This window comes from Aythya marila, assembly GCF_965140915.1.
Source record: "Aythya marila genome assembly, chromosome: 2".
Lineage (NCBI taxonomy): Eukaryota > Metazoa > Chordata > Aves > Anseriformes > Anatidae > Aythya > Aythya marila.
In genome coordinates this window covers 21,522,748-21,549,308 of record NC_139043.1, presented here as the reverse complement: position 1 = coordinate 21,549,308, position 26,561 = coordinate 21,522,748, and the positions used below count along the sequence as shown (strand labels likewise).

Below are 26,561 nucleotides of genomic sequence, written 5' to 3'. Positions count from 1 at the left end.
TATTACAGTATATTACACAATCTGAATTACACAATACAGTCCCTCCACACAATCCAATGTCTAGCTGTATTTCTGAAACAGGACATAATAAAATACCCTGGAAAACGGAATAAGAACTGATAAGAACACGACATGATCTATATAGACACACTGTGTACTTTACAGCCATGGGTCTTCTTTCCTTTGCCTCTTGAGACTCCCCTATGATGACGGAAATCAAAAAACCTTCTCAAATTTCTTTACTTGACTTAAACATTTGAAAACTTTTGGTTGCGTTTTCTGTGTCTTTTAACTATGCAGGCAACACTTATTTGTATAAGGAAACAGAAATGCAAGGGCATGGAAGTTCCTCTTTATTTTCCTAAGGTAGGTCAGGCATAAACCAAACCTGACATGTTAGAAATCATGAGAGTATAAATAAATTCCCAATATCCATGTGTGTTTATAAAGCAATTAAAATGTATGCAAGGAATAATGACATTCTTACTTTACAGTAGAGACGGTATGCTGGATTATTTTATTTGTTTTATATTTAAAGCACAGATAAAAGTTTGCATTAGTTGAACTTCAAGTGAATATTGCACATTACATTAATGGTATCTTCAAGGGATCATTGCTATGTAAAGGCTCTCTGGTGACAGGTATTAGAGCCTTGATTTTTCTTCTTCAAAAAACATTTTTTCTGTTTTGTTTTTAGAAATTACAAATGAAAAAATCAATTTCTGAATAACATTTCAAAGCAATCTGATTTGAAAAATGAAACATTAATTTTGCCAATTCCTATTTTTTTCAGTGCCCAATAAGTTATTCATATAGCTCCTTAATATAGTGTAAGTATTGTCATACTAATGATGATGAGCTTTTTGTTCTTAATTACATGTTTACTGTACACAACAATGCAAATGTTAGAAATGTATAGAAAACTACTGAAAGCCATCTTTTAGATACAGACTCACGCATGAAATGTCAAAAAAACATCTTGGATATAAATGTGAAAGAATGGCCAATAATCCAGTTGTTTTGCTTCAAAACAAACAAAATGGGGGTATTATGTTTCAGCTCTGGATATGATTTCATTTATACAGAACTTTCCATTTTCCTGTTGACTATCAAAAGTCAAGAGGCACCGCAACTTCAGGTTTTCAGGGTATTTTGCCAGGAACAGTCACCAGTTGCAAGTACTATATGTGCCAGAACAGGAGAGGGTCTGACCTGTTTTAGAGGAATTTAGGCCTTTGTGTTCCAAATGTAAATGGCAGCTGGCTTGCTACCCACAGAGAAAGATGAAAACATATGTCTATCTAGGGCGCGTTTTAAATAGTATCCTGTCATTAGTTATTTAGCAGATTGGAGTTCTGGTAACTATTTGCTTAAAATCACTATAGCCTAAGACTTTGCTGAATCTTTTTGTCCAAAATAGAGAAATTCTTCCCCTTGCACTACAATCAGAATACACTATTTATGTACTTGTACACTGATTCACAAAGAGTAAGCTAGACCTAGACTTAATTGTTGAGCAGTGTGCTGCAGATGAGACACGGAGGCTGAATAAACTCATCCAGACCTGGATGAGTTCTAGGCAGGGCATGTGTCTATATATACATACATGCACCATAATCAAAACAAGTTTGAAGTGACAGTACCTCCAGTGTGCGCAAGGGACAATGAGGAAAAGGCATTTTTTAAGAATTAGGAAAGGAACCAATTCAGTGATGCAAAGATCCCAAGAAAGGCTGGAATTCTAGTCTTAGTAGTAGCTCTTAGTAGCTCTTCTCACTTTGGTTGGAAGGGACCTCTGGAAGCCATCTGGTATGACCCCCTCACTGAAGCAGGCCTACCTTGACATTTAGATCAAGTTGCTAAGCTTGTACAGTTCAGTCTTGGGAATCTCCAAGAATTGTCCAATACTGTTTATTCTGTTACCTCCAAATATAGGTCATTCCTGGTGTGGCCACTGACTGCTTCCGTATTTATATGATACATGTAGGCACTTAGGTTATATGCAGCCCGCTTTGTTATTTGAATTTAAAGACTTTTGTGGAAGTTGTACTTACATGGAAACTGAACTTCACATAATGTGTCCTTTCTTTTATTATTCTTAGCCAAAAGAATACCAAGGATTCCCAAACTAAATGTGGATGATGGTCTGCTGTTGGAACATCTGCATTATTCTCCATGGTCTGACTCGTTCCTTCTAGCACTAGATGTTTTCCTAGGCTTCCCATATTTGCTAAGTGCTATTAAAATAAACATGAATAAATATTAAGGCGATTTAGGAAACTGTTTTTCCCTCCACATCTAAAAGCACTTTTCAATTCCTAAAGGTTTTGGAGGTGGAAGTGGTAGAATATGAAGAAACTCTTCATTTCTGAGTTGTGCTATGATTATTTGAGTTGGCTGTATCGCCTCAGTGGGAGCACTTGGATCTTGTATTTGTTCAGCATAAAGGTTATTACAAGTAGTTAGTGAATAACAAGTGCCAGATACTGCAGCAAGAGAATTCGTATCAGTTGGGGAAGGAGTTTCCCAGATGAGAATTCATCAATATAACGATACATAACTCTGCTAATTATGGTTGAAATACTTCCTAGCTCCTGTTTACATGGGACCACAGATGTCAATACAAATTATGAAAAGTTTCCTCTTCACTTCCCATATGTTTTCCATTGTAGGGCACAACAGAGCTCAGGTGCCTGGCTGGCATCCCTGCTTGTGTTACCGGGAGTTTTGTCATGGAATTCAAATGAGCTTGGATTTCATCTCCATTGTTTCTTCTCCTGTAAAAGCACTGTAAAAGTATCAGTTCTCTCTGCCCCGTTTCCTTCCATACTAATTTCACATGGCTGTTTGCTCTATTTTTCCACCCAGAACTTCCAGCAAAGAGGCTTTAAAAAACTTTCTATACTGACCGGAGATTTCTGAATGCATGATGGTACAAGAACAACTGCACAACATGCACAACACACATGGCACAATTCATCAGGCATGTGTATGTGTATGCTCGGTAAATCTAATATGTTACAAAAGCCTCTATATGTAAGACTGCACTAAGGCTTATGTTTTCCATCAATTTGGGACACTTCAGACCAAGTATTGGTAACAGCCTCTAAGCAACAATGTGCTGCTCCCCACAAAAAAAAAAAAAAAAAAAAAAAAAAAGCATTTGGTGAGGTCCACTCAGGAAGAAGCTGTAAAAACCTCAAGACAGATTGTGCTCTAAAGGCACCTTTTCAGAAAGATTACTTAAATTCCACAAAGATGCTTCAGCTTGTGAAAACCCAGCTAGCAAGTTTCTATCTTTCCCCCCCTCACACTCTGATTGTGTGAGCAAGATTTACATCATGTTAAAAGCAGATACAGCCATCAAAGTCAGAAGAAGAACAAAAACCTATTGAAATTTATCAGAGCTCAGAAAAAGCTGGAGAAATATTTAATGAAGTGCTTCAGTCCTTCTCTTTTCTTCCTCCAGTATCCACGACTCCCAGTGATTTTACTCATGCAGGCAACAAATCTGGTTCTGATCCTTGGCATTTAACATTGAAACGTGGGTATTAGTGCAGACAAGAAAAATAATAACAGTTCTCAGGGCTTGTTTCCAAATGATGCTGTGAAAGCCAGCATTTACAGATGTAAACCTAATTGCTCATAGCAGCTGGTGGGCAAAAACCAAGTAAACACATGCGTGGCACATTTTCATGGAAAGCCGGCATGCTCGTCTGTAGCTTGGGCACTGATGGCTGGTGTGAGCTTGCAGCTCCATGCATCCCCACTGGGCACCTGCCACCTGAGTGAGGGGGGGACAGTAAAATCCTGATTTCCAAAAAGCAGGGCTCTCCTCCTCCTGCAGTTTGGGAGAAGCCGGGGCGAGGTGGGGTTGCTGGAGGTGCGGACTCCCCTCAGGAGGCAGGAGGAGCGGTGTCCTGCTCGCTCACGGTGGACGCTCCTCTTCCCCGTCCTCCCCGGGGGGCTGATTTTCTTAGAAAAGTGAGCAAAAACCAACATGCAGCAATGACAGGCTCACGCAGGGGATAAAAAAGAAGGAAAGAAAAAAGGAAAAAAAAAGAACGACAACAACAACAAAAAAAAAAACAACCCAGCCCGCCCCTCAGCTATCACCACTTTATCACCTGCATGTGCCTGGAAGGAGGCTCTTCCCTCCGCCGAGGAAAATCAGCTTAGGAAAGCAAAGTTTGAACAGCGAATTCCTGTTATTTCAAAGCACCCCATGTGACAGGATATTTCCTTATCATCTCGAGCCCAGAGCTTTCCCCTGATCCACCAGCCCTGCACAAGTGCGGAGGACCTGCCCGGCAGGGAGTCTTCTCCTCACAGCGGAGGGGCGCGACGGGAGAAGCCGCGGCGATGGCTCCCTCCCCGCTCCTGCTCCTTCTCCTCCTCGGACTTCTGCCCGGGGCTTTTCCGCTGCTGGGTAAGTGCCCGCAGGGGCTGTGCACGATCCGTCGGGAATTAAGAGGGGTCTCGGCAGGCTGTGTGCGGGGATAACCCCCGCGCAGGTGGGGGGCAGCTCCGCGGGACAGGGAGAAGCCCGCCGGCATTTTGCCCCCCTCCGTGCTGCCCCCGGGGAGCCTCGGGGTGTCGGGGAGGGCCGGAGGGAAGGTGGGCGCCACCCGTCCGTCCCTCCCTCCCTCAGCCGCCCCCTCCCCGTCCTCACCCTGAGGTGATCTGTGGGTGAAGCTGCCCCATGAGGCGGCCTTTTGGGTTTCAGGGTTTTTTTGGGTTGCAGTGGGCACCAAGCAGGGCAGCTTCTGGGTGTTAGAGTACCCCAGATACTGTCATAGGGTTGTTTGGGTGAAACATGGAGCTTGCACCTCAGAATTTCTCTGATTTCCAGTGCACTGCTATATTCCAGCAAAAGTTTTGCCTCAGCCCCTCCTGAAAGCCTCCTTGGCATCCTTTGCAGTCCAGTTTGAGGTCTCCTGAAGCACAGATTTCTAACACCAGCTTGTAACCTTTTTTTTTTTTTTTTTTTCTCCGTGTAGTTAGCAGCAATCAGTGTAGGCTATCCAGTAAGCAAGAACCTCTGTGGAGAAGAAGACAGTCATCCTACCTGCTGGCTGCCTCATTTCTTGCCCCTCTCTTGCCTCTGGCCTTTGGTGTGCTCTCAGTAGGTGTTTGACACTGGTAGCCCTTCACTGACTTCATGAGTCACTTCTTAATTTACACTCATGTAATCTGTGATAGTTTGAGAAAGCTGCAAAATCTGAAGCTGTGTTGGCATAGTGGAACTTTTAAAATGTAATCTCTACTGTGGAAGAGGTACTTGGTCAGTAACATTTTACAGTACCTGCCTTCTGGGGCCAGAAATAGGCAAATCAGCAGTGAGATGGGTAAAGAAAACGAAACTTTGTGGGAAAAAGGATCTATTAGGATATGCTTGGGACAGTTAAGGTAATATGCTAGATGTCTCTGGATAGCTTATTGTTGTGGTTTAACATTGACAGGCAGCTAAATACCGCATAGCCACTCTCTTGCTCCCCCTCCTCAGCAGGAGGATGATGGTTGTGGGGAGAAAATAAAATGGAGGAAAACTTGTGGGTTTGAGATAGTTTAATGAAAGAAAGGAAAATGAAATCATGGAATAAAAAGGAGAAAAAAATATTCTCAGCTACCCTTTAGCAAATGATGTCCAGGTAACTGCTAGAGTGTCCTCCCTTGTTCTTCCTTCCCTGAAGCTTTTAGTGTCAAGCACGACATCTTATGACATAGATTATCCCCAGCTATGCCCCCTCCAGCCTCTTGGCCACCCCTAGCCAAGTGGCCTTTGGGGGGCTAAGGCCAGAGATGCAGCCTTGATGCCATGCAACCACTGCTCAGCAACAGCCAGAACATTGGTACGGTATCAATACCGTTCTAACTGCAAAGCACAGCACTGTACGAGCTGCTGTGGGGAACGTTAACTCCATCCCAGCCAGACTCAGTACAATTCTAAGGGTGGGATGAGTTGGTACTTATGCCTGGAAGGTTTCTATGAACCTTTTTCCAGGAGTAATTTTTGTTATATGTTACATTATATGTTACCCTATTAGAAACTGCCATAATTCAATGCACCAGTACTTGGGATGATGCTCAGGTGAAACTTCTTGTGTACCACCTCCAGCTCATCTCTAGTGAAGAATGGTTCCCTGTTATGGGAGCTATGACAAATGTTGCTACAGAACAGTGAAGAAACACAGTTAACAGTTACATGAATAGTTCTGCACAGCCCATTTTACAGATACAACTCAATATGTTGACAAGAAGTGATAGCAAGTGGTTACAGAGAAGAGCTGGCAGGGTTTCACAGATACCTGACTTGTTTGATATTCTTGTAGACTCTAATATATCATGCAAGAAAGTATTGTGTGGGAATCTGCTTTGGTGTGCAAACAGGCAGAACAGACACTGCAGTAGAGCCATAACCTGGAGCAGCACAGGACCATGATACAAGTCAGCTGTATGGTCATAGATGTATCAGGAGCAACTACAAGGAAAAGGAAATTTTCCAACTACAGTCTCAACCACAGTTCTTCTGCCTTAACCGCTGCCGCCTTCTACCTCTTGTTCTTCCATCCTGCTTTGGTGCCAACTTCTTTTTAATGCCTACTTGGCCATGTTGGCCCTTTACCTGTTTATAACTCATAAGTATTATTTGCTGTCAGATCCCTGTGTGCACTGGGGCCCTTGTAAAAGCTGCTGTGTTGCATTTAAATACCTCTTACACTTTGTAAAGATACAGTCAGAAAAGCAGAGGACCAAAGATTTTATTTCCTCCCTACAGACCAGACCTCTTTATTCAGCTTTCTGACTTTGTCTCTGAAGCCAAAACTCCCCACTCTTTTGGGCCTGGGTACAGCAGTCCAGGCTTTTGACTTTGGGGTACATTTTTCACATGCCTAGTGTCCTCTAACACCACAAGTTGCATAAAACTTATAATGTTACATTAAGCCACAAATAAAATTTTAGCAGCTTAAAAGATCAAGCAGTGTTTTCCACACTTGTGAAAAAGTGTGACATTTTCTTTTAACCGGAAGCTTTAAATAAGATTTCAGGAAAAGGAGAGTTGCAAGCATTGCATGTATCATTGGGCTAAATCCTAGTACAAATGCAGAATTAAAATAGTTATCACTAGAAGTGATAATTATATATTTCCTTGTATTGTCTATGAGTAAAGCTGATTGGCAAAAGGCAACAATTTTTGTCTCTGGTGCTCATCAGTTTTATGCTGCTTCCCAGTGAGTTGGAAGCCAAAGGACAGGAGAAGGAAACTGAACCATGGGTGAAATAAGTCTAGGTCAGCTCTTTCTCTGAGATAGGGGTTATTTGTTCCCAGATTGTTCTCCTGTAGTAAATTATGATCATTTCCACATTGGAGCCTCAGCAGAGACAGGAAAATGTTTTGTGGTTAACCTGTTTCCCATTAAATATTTTTTTTTCATTGTACAATTTGTTTAATTTGGTAATCTAGCATTAAAATAAATAATATTTCAATTAGCCTTAATCCTCGGAGTAACATAAATTAGTCTTTTTCCTAGCTTGTAGCCCAGCTAAAATACAGTTTTAAGACCTTGTGCAGTCTGTTACATTTTGAGTTAGAATATCAGTGAACTGTTAACTTACCATCCTAAAATGTATCTCAAGGGGATCAGAGGAAGGAGGAGAAATTCTCAGTCACTGGAAAAAAGTAAGAAAGGACAAAGTAATCACCGATTACTGCAGTTGAGTGAAAAATGAATATGCTGTTCTAGCCCTACAAGTAGCTTGTTTACAAAGGGTAAAAAATAAAAATCCTTCCACTCAGTTAAGACTTCAAGGATTTCAGCAGAGCTTATGAGAGCAAGAATCTACATCAAGGGGAAATGGAGCCTGAAGAACTTCTGCTGTAGGCATCTTCTCGCGCTTGGGAGCCAGGATCAAGGAGCTGAGTGCTCAGTGCCAGGATCCCAGGATCTGCAGTGCACGGTGTGCGTGCTCCCTCCTCCCATTAACTCCCATGGCTGCAGCTTGGAATGAAATCATGAGTGGGCTTTTTTCCTTAGAAGGAAAAGAAAAACTTTTTTTTTTTTTTTTTAAAAACAAACAAACAAACATGTTTTAAAGCTGCAGGAGACACTAGATCTGTCTCTACTGCCTTGCTCTTTTGGGTATAGGTGCTTTCACTGATGAAAGATAGTTGAAATGTCCCAAAATCTGAACTGTTAAACATCATCTAAACAGATGATGAGATTCAAGAGCAGCATCCAGACTCATATTTCATTTAGATAGTAGGTAAGATTGCTTCAAATAATTCCGTTGCTTTTTGCCTTACAGATACTAGCATCTTTTTAATATATAACGAAGACCACAAGCGCTGTGTACTGGCTCAAAGTTCTAATTCAGTGACTACCGCTCCTTGCGTTCAAGAAAATGAGTCACAAAAATTCAGGTGGGTCTCAGATCACCAGCTTATGAGCATAGCGTTCAAATTGTGCTTGGGAGTGCCTTCGAAGAAAGACTGGGTTCCGATCACTCTGTATCCTTGTGACAAGGCTAGCGAACTCCAGCGATGGGAATGCAGAAATGAGACTCTCTTTGCAATCCAAGGGGAAGATTTGTTTTTCAACTATGGAAACAGACAGGAAAGGAATGTTATGCTGTACAAGGGATCTGGTTTTTGGAGTAGGTGGAAAGTCTACGGAACCACAGACGATCTGTGTTCTCGAGGCTATGAAGGTAAAGTTCTATACATTCATTTCTGTATTCTAAGCTCATTTCTATGTGTATCTAATTAAACTATTTAGAAGTGTAGGAGAATTATCTTAGTCTTGTTGGTGATCAGTGAATGTGTCTTCTGGTGAAATAAGCAACACTTGAGTGTGCTTTATGTTTTCTGAGGGGTTCGTTTTGCTTTTCTTTTGTCAAAGTTCTGATAGATAATTAACCATAGAAGGCAGTGTTTCATTTTGAGGAAGAGGAAAGCCCATGGTTGTTCAGAACATGTATAGCCATTACACAACAGTTAGTGATAGCTTTGACTATTTATGTCTACAGAAAAACATAGTATCAGTGTATAGTCTGTTGGTTATGTTCCCCCCTCCCTCCTGGAGAACAAATATAAATTAGATTGTGAGGATTTAATTAACTCATGATATCTTCAGGTCTGGTATATTTGAAGGTGCATTTCTAGGTGTTTGAATTGCCTCTCAGGGTTGGTGCTGAAGTGTTAGACAAAGAAATAGGACACTTTAAATAGTTAAATATGAAAATGTACATACATGTATGTTTATGATAGTACCTGGGAATACATCTGGCTTCCCTTTGGTAAACAGAAAGGGGCAGAGGAAGGGAAGGATGCATTTTCTAGGGTTAGCACAAATGCTGATTACAGTATTAGTCCTTGACCCAGATCCAGAAAAAAATGAACCCTAGCGAAGCAAATTATCTGAAAGGAGGCAGGGAGGAGATGGAGTTATGGCCCATCTCTCCTTTGCCTTTGTTTTCTAGCAGCTCTGTGGGACAGTGACCTTGGTATGTCAGCTCCATAGCCGTCCCTATCAAGTGGTGTTCCTCCGTACATCCTCTCACCGAGGTACATACGTTGTGTGAGCACACAGAAAGCTGCTTTAGTTACTTTGATAAGTTTCATCAACTTGTCTGTCTGATGAAACAAAATTGGCCTTTTGATGGAAATTTTATTTGGGCATAGTATGAAGGAGTCACTCTCTGGTATATATCCTGCAAGTTTATATCTGTGTGACGTTATATCTAAAACAGACAGTAATTGAGTGAGTTATCAACACAAGAACAAACAGTTGGTTGGGCATAAAAAGAAAATTGGTTAACTTTGTGGATTTTATATTTTTGATTGTTATGCATGTAAAATGTAGCATGAGAAAGCACCTGTGTTGGCTCAGTCAGTTTTGGTCAGTAGTCTTTTCTGGCCAGTGGTCTCCTTAAGTGACAAAAATTTGTCTGATTGTGCAAATGGGTATGAGCTTGGACCTAGAGAGTAAAATCTAGCAACATCCCATTTCAAGTACGGATTGGATACTAAGCTAGCAAGCTCTGCTTGCTATAATATGGTCATAAAGTTGAACTGATACATATACCATGCTTATTACGTCTTTATTTTAAAATTCTTCTGTCTCCTTAGATACCTACACAGTGAAAGGAAATGCCAATGGAGCACCTTGTGTATTCCCTTTTAAGTTTGGTGGCAAATGGTACGCTGACTGCACAGATGCTGGCCGATCAGACGGCTGGTTCTGGTGTGGAACCACTTCTGACTTTGATGTTGACAAGATGTATGGATTTTGCCCACTGAAATGTGAGTTTTGTATATGGAAGATTCTGCTGTGCTCTGTTACTCAGCTGCCTGAGAATACTGCTGTCCTTGTGTGCTTTACTGTACAAAACACAATCTGAAACTTTGTGTTTTTCTTCTGTCTTCATGCAGCTTGCTATTTTTTAGGAACAACTTAAATATGAGAAAATGGGGCTCAGCATACAAAAATTGTCTGCCTTTATCCTGGCAAAAGCATGTTAATCATACACTGGAATCTGTAATTGCAGCATTTGCTCAAATAGCAAGTTAATTAGATATAAAGGTATGACATTAGTACATGCAAAAGGTGGCATAGAAGTTTGTGCTGCAGAACTGGAAGCTAGAATTTAACAACTGAAAAATGAGACTTCTTCATAGAAATTAATTGCCTTGTGAACATAAGACAACTTACCTGAACTTTTACTAAATCCTAGTACGTGCTACATTACTTACTCTTCTGCATTACTTTTCTGTAATTAAAAGCAGTAGGAAAGGTCTATATTCTAAATTCCCTGGTTTGAGTATAGCTAGATTTTAACTGTTGTATTATGAACATACAGAACTTTATGTAGAAATGTTACCATTCCTTTAAGTAAATTGGTGTGATATGCTTGTATATATTTGAATTATTTTCAATTTGAGTAAAGTTTCTCTGAACTTCCGTAAAATAGATACTGAGAAATTTGTCTGCAAGCTTTTTTCTTTTTTGGTCATGCTGGGAAAGGTGGCACTTTTCCTTCCCTTCTTCTTTATGATTGTGTTTGGCTGTAAAGCTCCAACTGACCACAGTGAGAACAAAAGAGAAAAACATATCTTTCCTTTGATGTGAAGAAAACAGAGTGGGTTGATCTTAACTGGTCTGATGATGAAGTATCAGTGTCCTCATATGATTTTCATGAATGTTGCATTCATTATTTCAGAAAAAGGAAAATTGCATGCTATTTTTTCCCTAGGCCAATATACTTTTCAAGATATAAAAACATGTTGGAAATATCAACCCCATAAACAGAGTACATGCAAATCAGCTTAAGTATGCTACCTGTCTAGCATTCTTTGAGCAAGGCAAATAGGAGGTATTAAATTTTTGTTTAGTTCTCTGGCATAATTCAAGGAAATCCATTCAGATGACTGTGATTGTTTTTGGAAAAAGCTGCTTTATGCTGATTGCCTGCATGTTTCCTTCCTAATTCTTCAGTACTGGCTATAAAATATTCATGTTTAGATCATATATTTTAATGAGAGACAGGCTGGGGTAGAAAAGTTTTAGCCAGCTGTGTGACTGAGAACTGCACTGCATGAGAGTGGTAAGTTGTTAAACTTCAAGAGTGCTTTTTAGACAGAAAACATTGAAGTCTTCTGTATGTTAAAGTTTATTTAATAAGATTTAAGCATTGTTCTTTTTCTAAGCTATCTGGGGGGAGCAAAGGTGCTGATATGAAGACCTTTACAGCTCTTCATAATAGGGCCTGGACACACAGTGAAATTACAATTGAACCAGTCACTTTTTATTGTGAGTAAAACCCAAATGTTTTCCAGTATGAGGAGGGCTAAGATTATGCTTATTAGTAATTATTATACCCAAAAGAAATGTGGAAATCTTACCAGGAGAGGTAACATAATAGTGAGTATGAGCCCTTGAGTGGGAGCTTTGTAAAGATGCTGATACACTGACAGATGAAACTTAAATCCCACAGGAAGAAACTGAGAAGTGTTTCCATCACTTCAGACAATTTTTAATACCCTAGGAAATACTGATTCTTTACAGGTTACACTGTGTATTTTTGAGCTGTTTGTTACATTGCAATGTAAAACTAGGCACTGAGGAAGAGAACAGGTTGTACAAGGTAAGATCACCAGGAGATCAAGTCATGACGTATGCCCATAGCTGTATTGAAGTGGGCAAAAGTCCATTGAGGCTCCTCTCTTGAGAGCTGGAAGAGCTAGAGCTTCTGTAAAGAATTTAGAAAGCCTAGAAGTAAACGAAGAATGCAGGGAGTAAGGAAATATTTAAATAGTCTTAGTCTTGCATATTAATCATTGGGAAAATCTACATCCTTGCATTCATTCAAAAATATTGATTTAATTTTTTTTTTTTTTTTTTTTTTTTTTTTTTTTTTAACGTCAGGCTTTTCCCCCATGCTGGCATTTCAAGGTGTTTTGAAGGATTTTTCAGAGTGGTTTTATTTCTAGTTCAAAATACCTTGTGAAATGACCAAATAAGTTACATAGGGTGATTTACCATGTTTCTTCTGATTTACCTGAAAGTCATAATCTGAGTTTGGATCTCACAAATTTATCTAGGAAAAAGAAAGAGAAACACTTCAGGAAAAAACATCTAAGAGAAGATAACTATGTGAAGGAATTTTAGTGTACTTTAGATTTTCTTTATTACTATTTTCAGCATTTAGTTATATCATAAATTACATTATAAACTCATATAAAGTCTTTATTATGGGATTTGTTCCTGACAATCTGGTCAGAGAGGAAGAGATGGCAGTTATATTATGGACTGTCTAGCAAGATTTATATTCAGTTTTCTTTTGCCATGATTCTGATCATGTGGTTTCCAAGAGTATTGGACTGAGACTCCAGCATGTTTGGGATGGCTAACTAGGCAGACAAGAACACTTGTGTTGTTACTCCTAGTCAAAGGCAAGATTTCAGCTTGCAATTTTGGAACTTAAACTTCTCAAGACCATTACTGATTTCCCATTTCTATTGTTTGCAGATTCAGTAGAAATACTGTATGCGATAAATCTATTAGCATTTTATATATATATTATATGTATATATGTATAATATATAAAATATATATATTTTAATTGTAATAAATATTTGCACCAATAGGGCAATTTTTCTTTCCTATAGGTTTTAGCTTGTTTGTCAAGGGCTATGAGTGAAATTCAGTGCAGTTTTGGTCTGCTTCACTTTGTTTTAAAGACTAAAGATAGTAGTCCTAGTGGAAACACCTAGCTCTCGCTAATTTCAATGTATACAAAAATGTGTGTTGAGTTCATCAGTGTAGGGATAAAGTTGAGCTCTTATAAATTCTTTTTTCAAGTTATGCAATTGTATTCTAATAAGAATTAAGCTTAGATGCTAAAATATATCATTCTAGAAATGTGATTCCTCTTCTGGTTTCCAAGGGGATACTAAACTTTAAACAATAGCATGTAGGTTTCCTAAAAACTGCTCTGTGAAGGTATTTGTCCTCATAAAACTAGAAAGTAGAAATATCTCTCTCTTTTTTTTTTTTTTTTTAAATTTTTTTTTTTTAATGTTCAGAAATGAACTTTATTTTGATGAAAGACCAAAGTTCTATAGAGCAGCACCAAGTGCAAGTCATCTATAAATTAAGAGAACAAGGGAGGGAGGATGAATGCCTGAGACTTGTTTTTCTTTTCTTCTGTAGTAATGGTCTAGAAAAACCCTTTTGTCAGAGACAAATTTCTTTACTTAATTATAGACTTTTAATATTACAGTCTCTATTTTATCCCAGGCATGTGCTTGTGCTCAGGAATTAAAGCTTTTGTAGAACTCAGTGTAGCGAAGTAATTTTGGCTTCTGGTAGTCACGAAGTACTTTGGATAGAAGTTAGTTTGTGGGTAATGACAGTTGGATGAAAGTTCCCATATTTAGTGTCTGTATTACAGTATACTATGTATTTATTTTGTTGTGTAAGGGTAATTTGAAAAGAAGCACTTCATATTGTCTATCAGATTTAATACAGGAAAAAGTGGAACTGGTTACTGACCTGCTGACATTTAACATGTACCATCCTTTGTCTTGAGTTTTGTTTATTGTACTGTTTTCCTCTTATTTACACTCTTACGTTTTCTGAGATCTCTGAATTCGGAAAAGGAAAAGACCCCTTTCTCTTAAATTTTCACAGCTTGCAACTTAAGGAGCTGATAGAGGCTGCAGGAATTTCAGTCTCTTTCCCATTGTCAGCAGACCTTCAGTGACCTCTACTATATTCGGCTTTTGTCTTGCAACTTATGGAGTGATATTTTAGTTCAGTGTTGGGACCTACAGTAGATCCTGTTTCTAGCAGAGCAAGATCATGCTGTTGTATCTTGTGTTGTGGAGATTCACCTGACATGATCTAGGAAAGGCTGTAGCAGTTTGAGGAGTGTGGTTACTTCTAATGTCGGGCCCTGATAGGTGACATTTTCACTGGTTTGACATTGCCAAGATGTGCCAACTGCAGATTTTCAACAAGATTTAGTCAAGTCATGGGACAGAGAAGAATACATGGAAGTATATCACATACATGCATAAGACAAGTGAGGAATTGCAGAAAAGTGTGAGATTGATGCTGATAATTTAAATTTTGTGTCTGATGTTTGGGTCTAATTATCTCTATCTCAGTTAGAAAATCCACAGCCACTTTATATAGCACCCAACATTTGTAAAATAAACAGGGATTTCTTAGCTCAGAACAGTGGGCAGCTTCATGTACACCTTAGAGTCCGTCAGGTTTTAGCATTTTTCTCCATAGTTAAAAATCTGTTCTTTTGGAATGACTTTAACCATTCATCTTCTGTTTTAAACAGCAGCTTTGTTATACCAGAGAAAATAGTGGGATTGTTTCATAATGTGTTTAATTGTCTGACACTATTGTCATGGTTTAGCTCAGGCCTGATATATTAGAGAACATTGGGACTCCTTTTAAACCAGTTCTGTACTGCAGTGCAGGTTTGTGTATTTTTGCTGGGCAATTCATTCCATATTTTATCTGGCTTAGTCTTCGTGATCAGTTTCAGCATTTCTTTTTCTCCTTGCAGTTAATAATATCGATTCATTGTGGAATACCGATCCTCTAACGAATGTCCAGTATCAGACAAATTTTGATGCAGCGCTGACATGGCACCAGGCAAGAAAAAGCTGTCAACAACAGAAGGCAGAGTTATTAAGCATCACAGAGTTGCATGAACAAACATACCTGACAGGTAAAGTAATATCATCCAGCAGTTTTTTAAAAAAGTGAATTATTGTAACAGTGGCACTTATATAGCATGTTCCATCTCGAAAGTCAGTATTTTGTTCAGTTCTTTTAATTAGTAGATTTAAATTGTTGTCTTGAATAATTCACCTGGAAAATTGGAAAGTTAATGATTATTTTATCCTGAATCAACATTGCCAGAAACTTACAGAAACATGAAAAATAACAACAAATATGTAATGCAAGCAATAAAGAAAGAATTTTGGAATGCATGAAAATTCAAAGTAGTTTTCAAAGCAAAAAGGCAGATACCAAGAGTGCATCTTTTTTAAGCTACACTTGCTGTGTGTACTAGTAAGCATTTTGGCCTATTTCATTAAAGCTCTCATATCATCACTATGTGCTGAAATATGAAAAGAATGTAAAAAAAGCTATATACAAAGGACTTATAAATAGCTTGTTTTAATTTCAGTCTCTTTCATTATTTCCCCAAGTCATTCTCAAACTTCTCTCCTGAGAAAATTCACTCCTGAATTCCAGCTTGAATGCATTTACATTCTATAAAGAGGCAGTCTTGTCTTCACTACCTTCTGAGCCTGTGCACACACGTGAAGCAGTCCACTATATTACATTTATTAAACAGATTAGAAAATACTTTGAATATGTCAAATCAATTGGGAGATAAACTTTGCTATGATGTAACATACATGTTGTGCTTTGTAAATTCAGAGGATGACTGGCTACTCAGTAAAAGCATTTTTAACGTGATGCATAGCCTTTTCTGTGTAAGCTTCTGTTTTCAGTTTAAGTATTTCGTCAAAACCTGAGTCTTATTTACTACGATAAATTTATTGTAAATTTATTGTTAAAATTAATGCTCAAGTGAGCATTGGAATTTAGGAGTAAATTACTAGGAGGTATGTTTGAACTGCAGACTATTATATATTGCTGCCAAATGTATGTGGAAATCCATTTTTCATTCTGCAACTATTCTGGCAGGACCAGGATTTCCTGTCGTGCTCATTTTTTACTTCTCTTAACCTCCACTTGTTTGTACAGAAGTAGTACTGGAATACATTACCGTGTTGTTGCCAGATCAGACTCTGGTATGACATTGCAGTCCTTTCCAGTGTTTAACTACCCCTGCTTTTAACCTGGCCATGCTTCAAGTCCAGCTCATAACCACAGTGTCAAAGACAACTAAAATACATGGAGCAAAATTGCTTACTGGCATGATGCCACCAGTAACAGCAGAAATTAATAATATATGTTGTGCAATGATTTTCTGTAAGCTATGCAGAAATAAATTAATTCAAAAATAATCAGCAGTCATCCAGCTAGGCATCCAAGACTTATACATAAAGCAGAGAGAGACAATTGATTAATAATTACTATAAATAATACCAGAGAATTCAGTAGGACCATACATGAGCATAATAAGTGGTTTTCAGATGTGGAGCAGAAGGTTGGAACAGCATTTGGAAACCTGACTTACAGTTGGCTAAAGAAGTGAAATCAGATGAGTCTGCAAATGCACAAGGTGTGCTGTTAAAAAGATGATTTTTGGAATGATCATGTTTAAATATAGTGTGATAAAATATGAACAGTACAATTACAATATTAGTTTACAATATTTTGTATATTTGAAACTGTTGGAAAATACACAGCAGGAAACAATTCATATTTGTTTTTTGGAAAACTGATTTTAGGAGGTTTTTGTTTGTTTGTTTGTTTGTTTGTTTGTTTGTTTTTGGATCTTTTATGTAACTTCCAATCTTATCTTTTATAATTATGCACCTTTCTTCATATTTATGATAATCAGCTTACAAAGAGCACATATGTCATTTTGTTTTCCATTCCAACACAATTCCCCACACCTAGAATTGTGAAAACTGTAAAGCTGAAATTAATCTTTTTGTATGGCCATGTAAGACTACATGTTGTGCAAGTTTAGCATAGCCACCTCAAAAGTATATTGTTAAAAGTTTAAAAAACTTGTACCATGAAAAAGGAGAACCAAAGAAGTTTAGCTTTCAAGTTCTAAACAAGTGTTTCTCTTGCCATGCACTGCTAGTGTCTGTCTTTGTCTCTGTTACCTAGGTTTGACCAGCAGGCTGAGTTCGGCTCTCTGGTTTGGTCTTAACAGTTTGAATTTCAACGGTGGATGGCAGTGGGTTGGTGGTGCTCCTTTTCGATATTTAAATTGGGTTCCAGGTAAGATTAAATGTGTTGCTAATAGGTTTAAAATAATAATAATATTAAAAAAAAAAAAGGTTTTTGTGTAACAGATTTCTTCTCTTGTGATCTGTTGTCCTGCTGCTATTTATCTTGTTTTGATATTGAAAGATTCTGACTGTGGCTATAAATGTTGTTAATGACAGCCCTCATGCTATGGATAGATGATGGGTTTAATTTATTATTTAGGATGAAAAATGTAGCCTCCAAATTCAGAGGAAAGTTTTAAGTCATCTGTATATCTTACTTTGCTTCATCTCTATGTAAACACAGAGTAAATCTGATGCTCTAGGTCTTTTCATTTGTGTGCTTAAACTGGTCATTTTTTTGTTTCCTTTCTTTTCCAGTTTGTTTTGGTTATTTGCTTAATGATTCAATTTTTAATTTCATCTTGGATTAACTGACCCATGGTAGCATGTATAGAAGTGAACATATTAGGCTAGCCTGCTTTGAAGCAAAAACGGCTGCTCCACACCTGGAGACAGCACTGTATTGAGCTCTGGTGCTGGTGTTAAGAAGCTAGCCTCCTATGCCTCAGCAGAGAAGAGGTGATTTTCCGGTTTACTATTTGGAGTGTCTGTGTTAAGGTGACTTTCAGTAAGACCCCTGTTTCCTCGCCCTGTGTATTCAGGAAGTCTTTGGAAGCTAATATAAAGTTGAGGTTTGAAGTTACACAGTGGGAATGTTCTTCATCTTCACTGAGCATGCCCCATGTATTTAATCTGCAGTAATGGTGTAAATGTACACTCCATCTTATCACCCAGTAGCTTCCTTGTGTAGGTAAGCCCAAACTACATTTTAGGTAGAGAAAACCTCTTTGTAAGCTTTGACATGAATTGAACCACTGTATAAATAGCTCTCCAACAGAGAGAGCACATGAGGAAAACAGATGGGCTGACCTGCAAGTTGCTGTGAGGGTATTTATAGGTCTGTCTTCTAAGAGCACAGGTGAGAATCTGCATGTAACGAAGAGCAGAGGAAACCTGACTGTGAGATAGAGCCAAATCAGCAAGGGAAGCTGTTCAAGGTTGTTAAAACTGCTGTCAACTCTCACCTATCCTGTAAAGAATTATATGAGTTTTGGCGTAACCAAAATGGGCTCCATTTGTCTTTAACCCTTTAAGTTTCTTAATTTCATTCAAAGGTAATACTCTTATGTCCATTTAACAAATTTTACGTTTGTAATGTATCCTTTACATTTTGCTTTGGTTAGCTTATGTTTGTCTCATCTCCATTTTTCTGGATGTTCAAGAGTTGACTGTTCTCTCACTAGTACATTTTAAAAGAATTTGTGGAAGCTTCACATTCTTCTGTCTCACTAGCCCTTAAGAGATAACAGGAAAAAACAACAACAAAAAGCAAACAATGCAATAAAGGAACTAAGTTACAAACATTTAAACTAAAGTTATGCTGGTTAGGCATTTGGGAAAGATAACTGCCAACAGCTGAGCTTTTTTCATGCATTAAACCAATTAAATTTTTTGTTCTTGAGATAAAAATATTTTTCCTCCCATGGAAAGGACTGTAATTTAAGGTAATGAAATCATAATGACCCAAGACAAATTTCAGTGAATCTTGCACACTAAAAATTATTGTTTTGCTGTGTTTATTGTTGAGCCATTCTGACACTTCCTTGTTATGCAGTGTAATGACTTGTTGAGATATGAAAGAAAATCCATGCTTAGTTTAATCATAGACCAGATCTTGCAAAGTTCATCTAGTTTGTTGCAGAAATGTGCTGTATGCTACAATTTCTGATTGCCTTCTAGATGTTAGATGTTAGTGCTAATTCTAATCTTCAACTGAAGAGAGCCAAATAACTTGCTGTTGTTGTGTTATTTAGACAAGTGGACAAGAAGTTCACACTAGCAGCATAACAACTTACTATTTTTATGTCTTTTATACTAAATGCAGAATTTCACTAGCTTACTGAACAGGTTTTCACCTAAATAATATACTTCAGAGCTGAGAAAGGGAAAAAAACAAATGAAATATGTGCACTGTAATACCTTACATTGAGGCTTTGAGCGTTTGAAGAGGTTGTTAAAATTGTGAACTGGATAAATATCTCAGCTTGTGGTTGCTATGAGAAGAATATCTGCTAAGAGAAATGAGCTACACCATTTAGGCAAAGGGACTGTTGAGAATTGCAATTGCCAATATATTAACATATCTTGTAATTAATTAAAACATGGAACAAATTAGAATATGTGAGCAATTGGAAGTGTAACCACGAGGTGCTTATACTTGGTTATTGTTGTGAAATATATATTTTTTAATTTCTATCTTTTTTGTTGTTGTTTTTGTTTGTTTGTTTGTTTGTTTTTTATTGAAGGGCATCCTTCTCCAGAACCTGGAAAAATCTGTGCAGCATTAAATCCTGGCAAAGGTGCTAAGTGGGAGAATCGGGAATGCAATCAGAAACTTGGCTACATTTGTAAGCGAGGAAATGCTACTTTAGAATCTTTCATTGTTCCTACAGGTGGGCTTGGTAATAATCCCCTAACAAATAATTAATGACCAGTGTTTTTTTTTTTTTTTAATCTATAATACTAATAGGTATTTGTTATTACAGATGGTAAAACTGACCAAAGGTCATGTCTATGCAGAAAGTGGCTTGGCTGAGATTCCCTGCAAAAGTGAACAGTGTGTACTTCCCCTTTATTTTGGCCTCCCTTATTCCTGTGTAGGCATCTTTTTTTTCAGTAAGATGCAGAAGTGGTTGAGTTCTCTTTCCAAAAACAAAAAGAACCATTAGAATTTGTAGTGTCGTGGTTTAACCCGGACAGCAGCTAAACACCACACAGCCATTCGCTCACCCTCCCCCCTCCCTCTCTGGGACGGGGGAGAGAAATGGAAAGTGAAGCCCGTGAGTTGAGATAAAGACAGTTTAATAAGACAGGAAAATAATAATAATAATAATACAATGATGATAATAGTACTACTACTAATAATGTGTACAAACAAGTGATGCACAATGCAATCGCTCACCACCCGCTGACCGATGCCCAGCCTAATCCCGAGCAGTCCGGCCCCAATCCCCCGGCTAACCACCCCTATATATTGTTTAGCATGACGTCAGATGGTATGGAATACCCCTTTGGCTAGTTTGGGTCACCTGTCCTGGGTCTGTCCCCTCCCAGCTCTTACTGCACCCCCAGCCTGCCTGTTGGCAGGACAGAGCAAGAAGCTGAGATGTCCTTGGCTTGGTATAAACACTGCTCTGTAACAATTAAAACATCGGGGTGTTATCAGCACTCTTCTCATCCTAAGCCAAAACATAGCATTTTACCAGCTACTAGAAAGAAAATTAACTCTGTTCTAACTGAAACCAGGACAGTAGATAGAATAAAAAGGTAAATTATTATTTATTTTTTTTTAAAGCGTGATTATCTAAAGCCTCATGTTCTCATTGAAACAAATCTATTTCTTCTTGACATTTGTTCTACTTATGAAACAGAATAATTTTCACAGTGCAAGTTGGTAGTGGAATTTTTAAAAACTCTTTTGATATTTATAAACACATTTAAAATATTTAAAATATACATACATATAAAATTATATATATATATATTTATATATATATATAAACTATTTCACCTGATTATAAAATTATTCAAATTATATATATAAAGAAACTTTTTCAGAAGAAATGTAATTCTGGAATTTGCTTAAAGTACACGGGAGAAACAAACCAGCGAGACGTTCTCATAGCTTTATTTAGACCTGATTCCCTATTTCTATAATTTATCTTGTAGCTTCTTCCTTTGTTTCTTCACTCTTTCCTTCTTTTATCCCTTACTTCCAGGTTTATTTATTTTTCTAGAACATACAGGTGTCTCCTAAATCCATTGACATTATTTTGCATAGGTTTTAGAAGCAGACAAACTACTACCATATTTCCACTCCATTTATTAATATACATTATTGGCAAACCAGATGTCAATTGCTGAATTTCCAAAATATTCAGCTTGAAAACATTTTAAAATGTTTTCTCCTGCCATAGCCAATATATAACCAGCCCAGTCAAAACCATTTAGAACAGCCTCCTGGCAAACTTGTTTTGCTTTATTGCAAAGAGAAAAGAACACAAGAATGAGCTAGTGTATCGTTAAATAAATATTGAAATTACTTAATATTAATTAAATAATACTTCAGTATTGAAATCAAGCATATTTATTGCCTGAGTTGGGAAAGACTTTAGTGCATATTTTAATGCTTTCCTGAATTAAATCGCAAACTTTTGTTAGTATTTGTATACATCTGATGACCAGATAGCTTAATTAATTTGGGCTGTCTTAGTTTGTTTAATTAGCTACTGCTCAGCTTTTCAGATTCATACATCCGTCTTTAAACACTGATGCATATAAATAAACTACTGATTCAGTTCTGGCTGCTATTTTATTTTGTTTTAAATTCAGTCTAAATTAAGTGTTAATTCAGGGCTAATGGCCATTTCCATTTTATGCATTAGGCTTTAACACATCCCTTCCCTCCCCCACCCCAAGTGCATCAATACTTTGGAGGAAGAACACCATCGAGACAAAAGTTATTCAGTTATTCAGAAAATTACTGAGTAAACATGGTGAGGTGACAGATTAAACAGAGATTGGTGGTGGTTCACATCAGAAACTATATTCCCAAATGTCCCGTGGGAGGAAGTCATAAAAAGAATGTGTGCAATCATGCAAGGTGTTAAGTGCCCTCAACTCCTAATGATGTAAAGGAAAACTCATGGCACACGATGTTTTCCTGACTAGGGTTCCTGAGTCAAAATATAAATTAATCACAAATTCATGCATGCACTTAGCAGTGTAAGCATAAAATGTAAAGGCAATCCATTGATATTTTAACGCTACAATTAAGCCCAACAAATCAGTGTAAATATTGTGGAATAAAAGAACACTTTAAAAACTCAATATAATTATGCTTGTATTCATAAGAAAGTAGAGAAAAATATTTCTAGAATCTTTATTTTTGTAACACTTTTTGCACTAAGTCAATGGCTGTTTTTTTTGTTGTTGTTGTTGTTGTTTTTTTTGTTTGTTTGTTTGTTTTGTTTTTGTTTTTGTTTTTTTCCCCCCCCCACAGAAAAAGTTTTTTTCCAGCAGGGGGCCACATCATTATATATATAAAGTCATGTAGAATTGTAGGGCTTCAAAACATTTGCCCTGTAGTACAGCAAAGTGGATCACTAAAAACCTATTAATTTCATTTGCATAACTTTCCTATTTTTTAACTTCATTTTCTAAAGAAAGGCTGGTCAAGTGTCTACATCCACCAAGCGACTGACAAAATAGATTTTATCCCAATCGGGCAATGTGCAATTATCTTAAAGTATTAAGTTCCCAAATATTTCATAAAATCAAATATCCATGAGAGAATTAAATGCTCTTAGTGTTACTGTTGTGACTGCTCTTTGAGCTCTCTCTTCTGCAGAGAATGGATGTGTGAGAGAGAAATTTTAATGCCTTAATTAAAACTTCAGCTAGTGCTTTCACCCTTTAAACACACAAGTCAATCACTGGGAGATCTTCAGCCTTCAGGAAGCCAAGATTATAGGTTACAAAATTATTTGCTCTCTTTTTGAGGGAAAAAAACAACCTCTGTTTCATTTCTGTATGTTATTCTACAGTATACCACAGTATTCATCAGCTTGTCATCTGGGACAACATTTTTTATATATTAGCACGATTCCCTTTGTTACATCTTATTTGTTTTAATTTGCCTTGTGTCTTTTGCTTAAGTCAGTTGAAGTTCAAGGTTTAGTACCTGTTTCCTTTAAGACGAAAAATATACCATATGGCCTTGTATTATTGTGCGTTGTCTTTAAAAGAAGAGGGAAGCACAGAGTTCATTGCTGACTAATGGAAATGAAGAACTGAAGGCTTTCTCTTACTGAGAAATGCCCAGCTATATGTCATGCAATAAAACCAAAAGAAACCCAATAAGACCACCAAAGTAACTGGACCGTCATCTACTATTCCTGTTTTTCTGTCTGCAACAAATTCCCTGGTGTTTTTGGATTTACAACCAAAAGAGTCTCCTAGCCTGTCATGGCTGCTTTAGTGTTTACAGTAATAGTCCTGCAGCCTCCTTCAGTCTGGCAGAGAAACCCTTACAGATTTACTGGGGAATAAAGACCTTTGTGATTCTCTTTTGTAGCCCTGTCTGAACTGCTTATATCTGTTCTATTCTGTTTACTGCAGAAGGGTGCACAGAGTGTGTTGAAGGAGCATATAAACCTAGATTTTTTTTTTTTCAGAGCTGCTCTCTGACTGTTATAGCAAAGCACTGTAAAATGCATATGCTCAGAGTTGGCAGCAGACATAAGACAAATCAGGCAGCTGTTTAAAGCATTGGACAAACCTCTCCAACAGTATTTGTCACCTCTGTCTCATTTCTCTGAAAAACACCATGTGCAACCAGTTTGTCTTTCCACAGTTTCCCTAGTCTCTATTGCAGTTCTTCATTTCTGTGGCAGGAGTGACAGGGCACTGATCATGCACTGAGCCCTGGGGTGACAAAGTTCAATTTTACTTGAACTTCTGATAAGATGCTGGCAGCCAACTAGTTTATAGCTGTGCTAGAAATTGGGTTCTGACAATGAGTACCTACTAATTGTCAACATATTCCATCTGCAACAGGGTACATACTTGCAAACTGGGCATGACTGATCGTGACTTGGATGCCTACTTAAATATTTCCATGGAATATACTCCCCTGTCCTACAGAAACTCAATGCTTCTCCTTCCCCAACACATATAAGTTTATTTTGCCAACAGAATTTCTGCAAACCTGCTGTCCTTGTTCTACTCTATATATTGGTGTTTGCTAAATCCGTCTGCAGATTATAAAAATGCTTCAAGAGTCATAATTTGTTTCTGTAACAGTGGTATTCTGTTTATTATTCATTTGGATGGCACTTCTCCTCAGGCTGAATTGTTTGCTGAACAGCAGTGTGGTTGTTGGCAGTATTCTGCTTTGTTCTGCTGAACTCCTAAAAGCAATTTTTTAAGCATAGATCATTTACTTTGACACTGTAATTTTCTCAATGGAGCTTTTAAAAAAGACTCCTAAAGTGGTGTTCTTATCTGGGTTTGTGCACAATCCTGTAGAATCAATTTTTTTTTTTTTTTTTGTTTTTTCTTCGCTAATCTAGAAAATGTGGCTAGATTAAGCATAAAATGCTTAAAGTCTGCTGACAAAAGGAAAAAAAAAAGAAAAACCACATACACACAGACACAAAAACAACCAACCAACACAACACCAACAACAAAAGCTTCATATACACGTTTTGTAAGCCCAGGTTCTTATCAGGTACCTATGCAACATGGAGACATGGAGAATGAAGAGTTGTGCTGATGTGAGTGCAGGAAAGTGATAGAGCACAGCTCTGTAAACTTTACATTTTGGTATACATGTATGCTTATAAAAGTGAAAAGTGTGTTTTTGTGGTCAGTTTAAATCTGTCTTTTCACAAGTTTCAAGCACTTGTTTTCAACTGTAGTGTTCTTAAAAAAAATCTGGAAGTTTTAACTTTTGATCATACTTGTATATTATGATTCCTTTATATATATTTCAACTCTGCTGTTCTTTGTGAAGAAAATATATAATTTATTTGTTTGTTAAAATTTTCCTTATGTAATTTTCAGTCTTTAGTTAAGAATAGAATCCTGAAATTCTTCACGGTTATTTTTCTTTTCAGAGACTAATGTGCCTATTAGATGTCCTGATCAATGGATATCATATGCTGGTCACTGTTACAGAATTCACAGGGACCCCAAAATATGGAAAGATGCCTTAACATCATGCAGAAAGGAGGATGGGGATCTGGCAAGCATCCATAATGTTGAAGAGTACAGCTTTATTATTTCTCAGCTTGGGTACCGTGAGTATTTTTTTGCAATGACATAATGAATTTTATACTAAGGAAATAAAGAGTTTTAAATAAGTCTTACCTACTGAGAAAATCTGTTTAAAAAAACAGTCTTGATCACAGGTACAAAAGGAGAATTTTAAACTTCAAAAATATTTGGAAGGAAAATACCAATATGAGAATTAAAACTACACAGACTATGCTGTCATGGAAAAGCTGTGCTCAGTGTTAGGACTTGCATCAAACACAAGCTCCTATTTCTCTGGGTCTGCTTCTGCCTTCTTTTATACAGGTTAAGCAATTTATAACCTTCTCAGAAGTTGGAAGAATTTTTACTATTAGTCTGCAAAGATAGGTGAGGCGAAACAATGTTTTTTTGGTCAGAATTTGGGAAGACGTGGATCCTATTACCAGCACTGCCATGTTCCTATATTTCATGTCATGTCACTTATATTTCTTTTGAAAAAGGAAGCTGTCTGTCCCACTATGTGGATTCAGATGTGCCTCATCTGAAATGTGGTACTTAGGTGCTCACATACTCAAGTTGTTGCAAAGCTAGTTAAGCTACAGATGCTGTGTGTTCCTTGAGTGAAAAACAACCATTCTGATGCTGAGGCAATTTTGTAGTTGCTATTGCTTTACTAGGACCTGATTTTGCATTTAGTATCAGACATGACTTTTTGATGGGGGAAACGTTCACAGCTGTGTCTGTTTCATTGCAGTAACTGATCCTGTGTGTGCTTTTAATGCCAGGTAAGTTAGTTTATCCTCACTAAAAGTGCAGTAAGCTGCTTTGGGCAGCATAACAGCAGTCTTGGAGCAGCAATCATAGAACAGCTGGCATGCTTTAGTTTTGTATCCTGTCCAACTCCATAGCAACTTGTGCTTGTCCTCACATTCATAGTATCATAGAATATCCTGAGTTGGAAGAGACTTACAAAGATCATCGAGTCTAACTCCTGCTCCAAATAGGACCACCCAATAAAAATCAAACCATGTGTCTGAAAGTGTTGTACAAATGCTTCTTGAACTCTGTTAAGCTCAGTGCTGTGACCACTTCCCTGGGGAGCCTGTTCCAGTGAAGTGGTCAGAACAAGGTCCTGTTCTTTCTCAGTGAAGAATATTTTCATAACACCCAGCCTGACCCTCCCCTGTCACAGCTCCATGCCATCTCTGTCACCTGAGAACAGAGCTCAGTGCCT

General features: G+C 37.7%; 1 protein-coding gene across 2 annotated transcripts in view; it reads left to right on the top strand.

Moving 5' to 3' along the window:
• Positions 1–3,904: 3,904 nt before the first annotated feature.
• Positions 3,905–26,561, top strand: part of LOC309875289 (macrophage mannose receptor 1-like) — a 63,250-nt gene continuing 40,593 nt past the window's right edge. The window contains exons 1-7 of one of the 2 annotated variants that reach the window (XM_082754546.1): positions 3,905–4,429; positions 8,308–8,709; positions 10,130–10,303; positions 15,088–15,252; positions 17,346–17,459; positions 19,816–19,962; positions 25,189–25,371. In XM_082754546.1, the coding sequence (XP_082610672.1) occupies positions 4,363–4,429; positions 8,308–8,709; positions 10,130–10,303; positions 15,088–15,252; positions 17,346–17,459; positions 19,816–19,962; positions 25,189–25,371 (1,252 nt within the window). In that variant the 5' untranslated portion in view covers positions 3,905–4,362. Of the gene's footprint in view, positions 4,430–8,307; positions 8,710–10,129; positions 10,304–15,087; positions 15,253–17,345; positions 17,460–19,815; positions 19,963–25,188; positions 25,372–26,561 lie in introns of those variants that run through there. The other variant, XM_082754547.1, reaches the window with a different exon arrangement.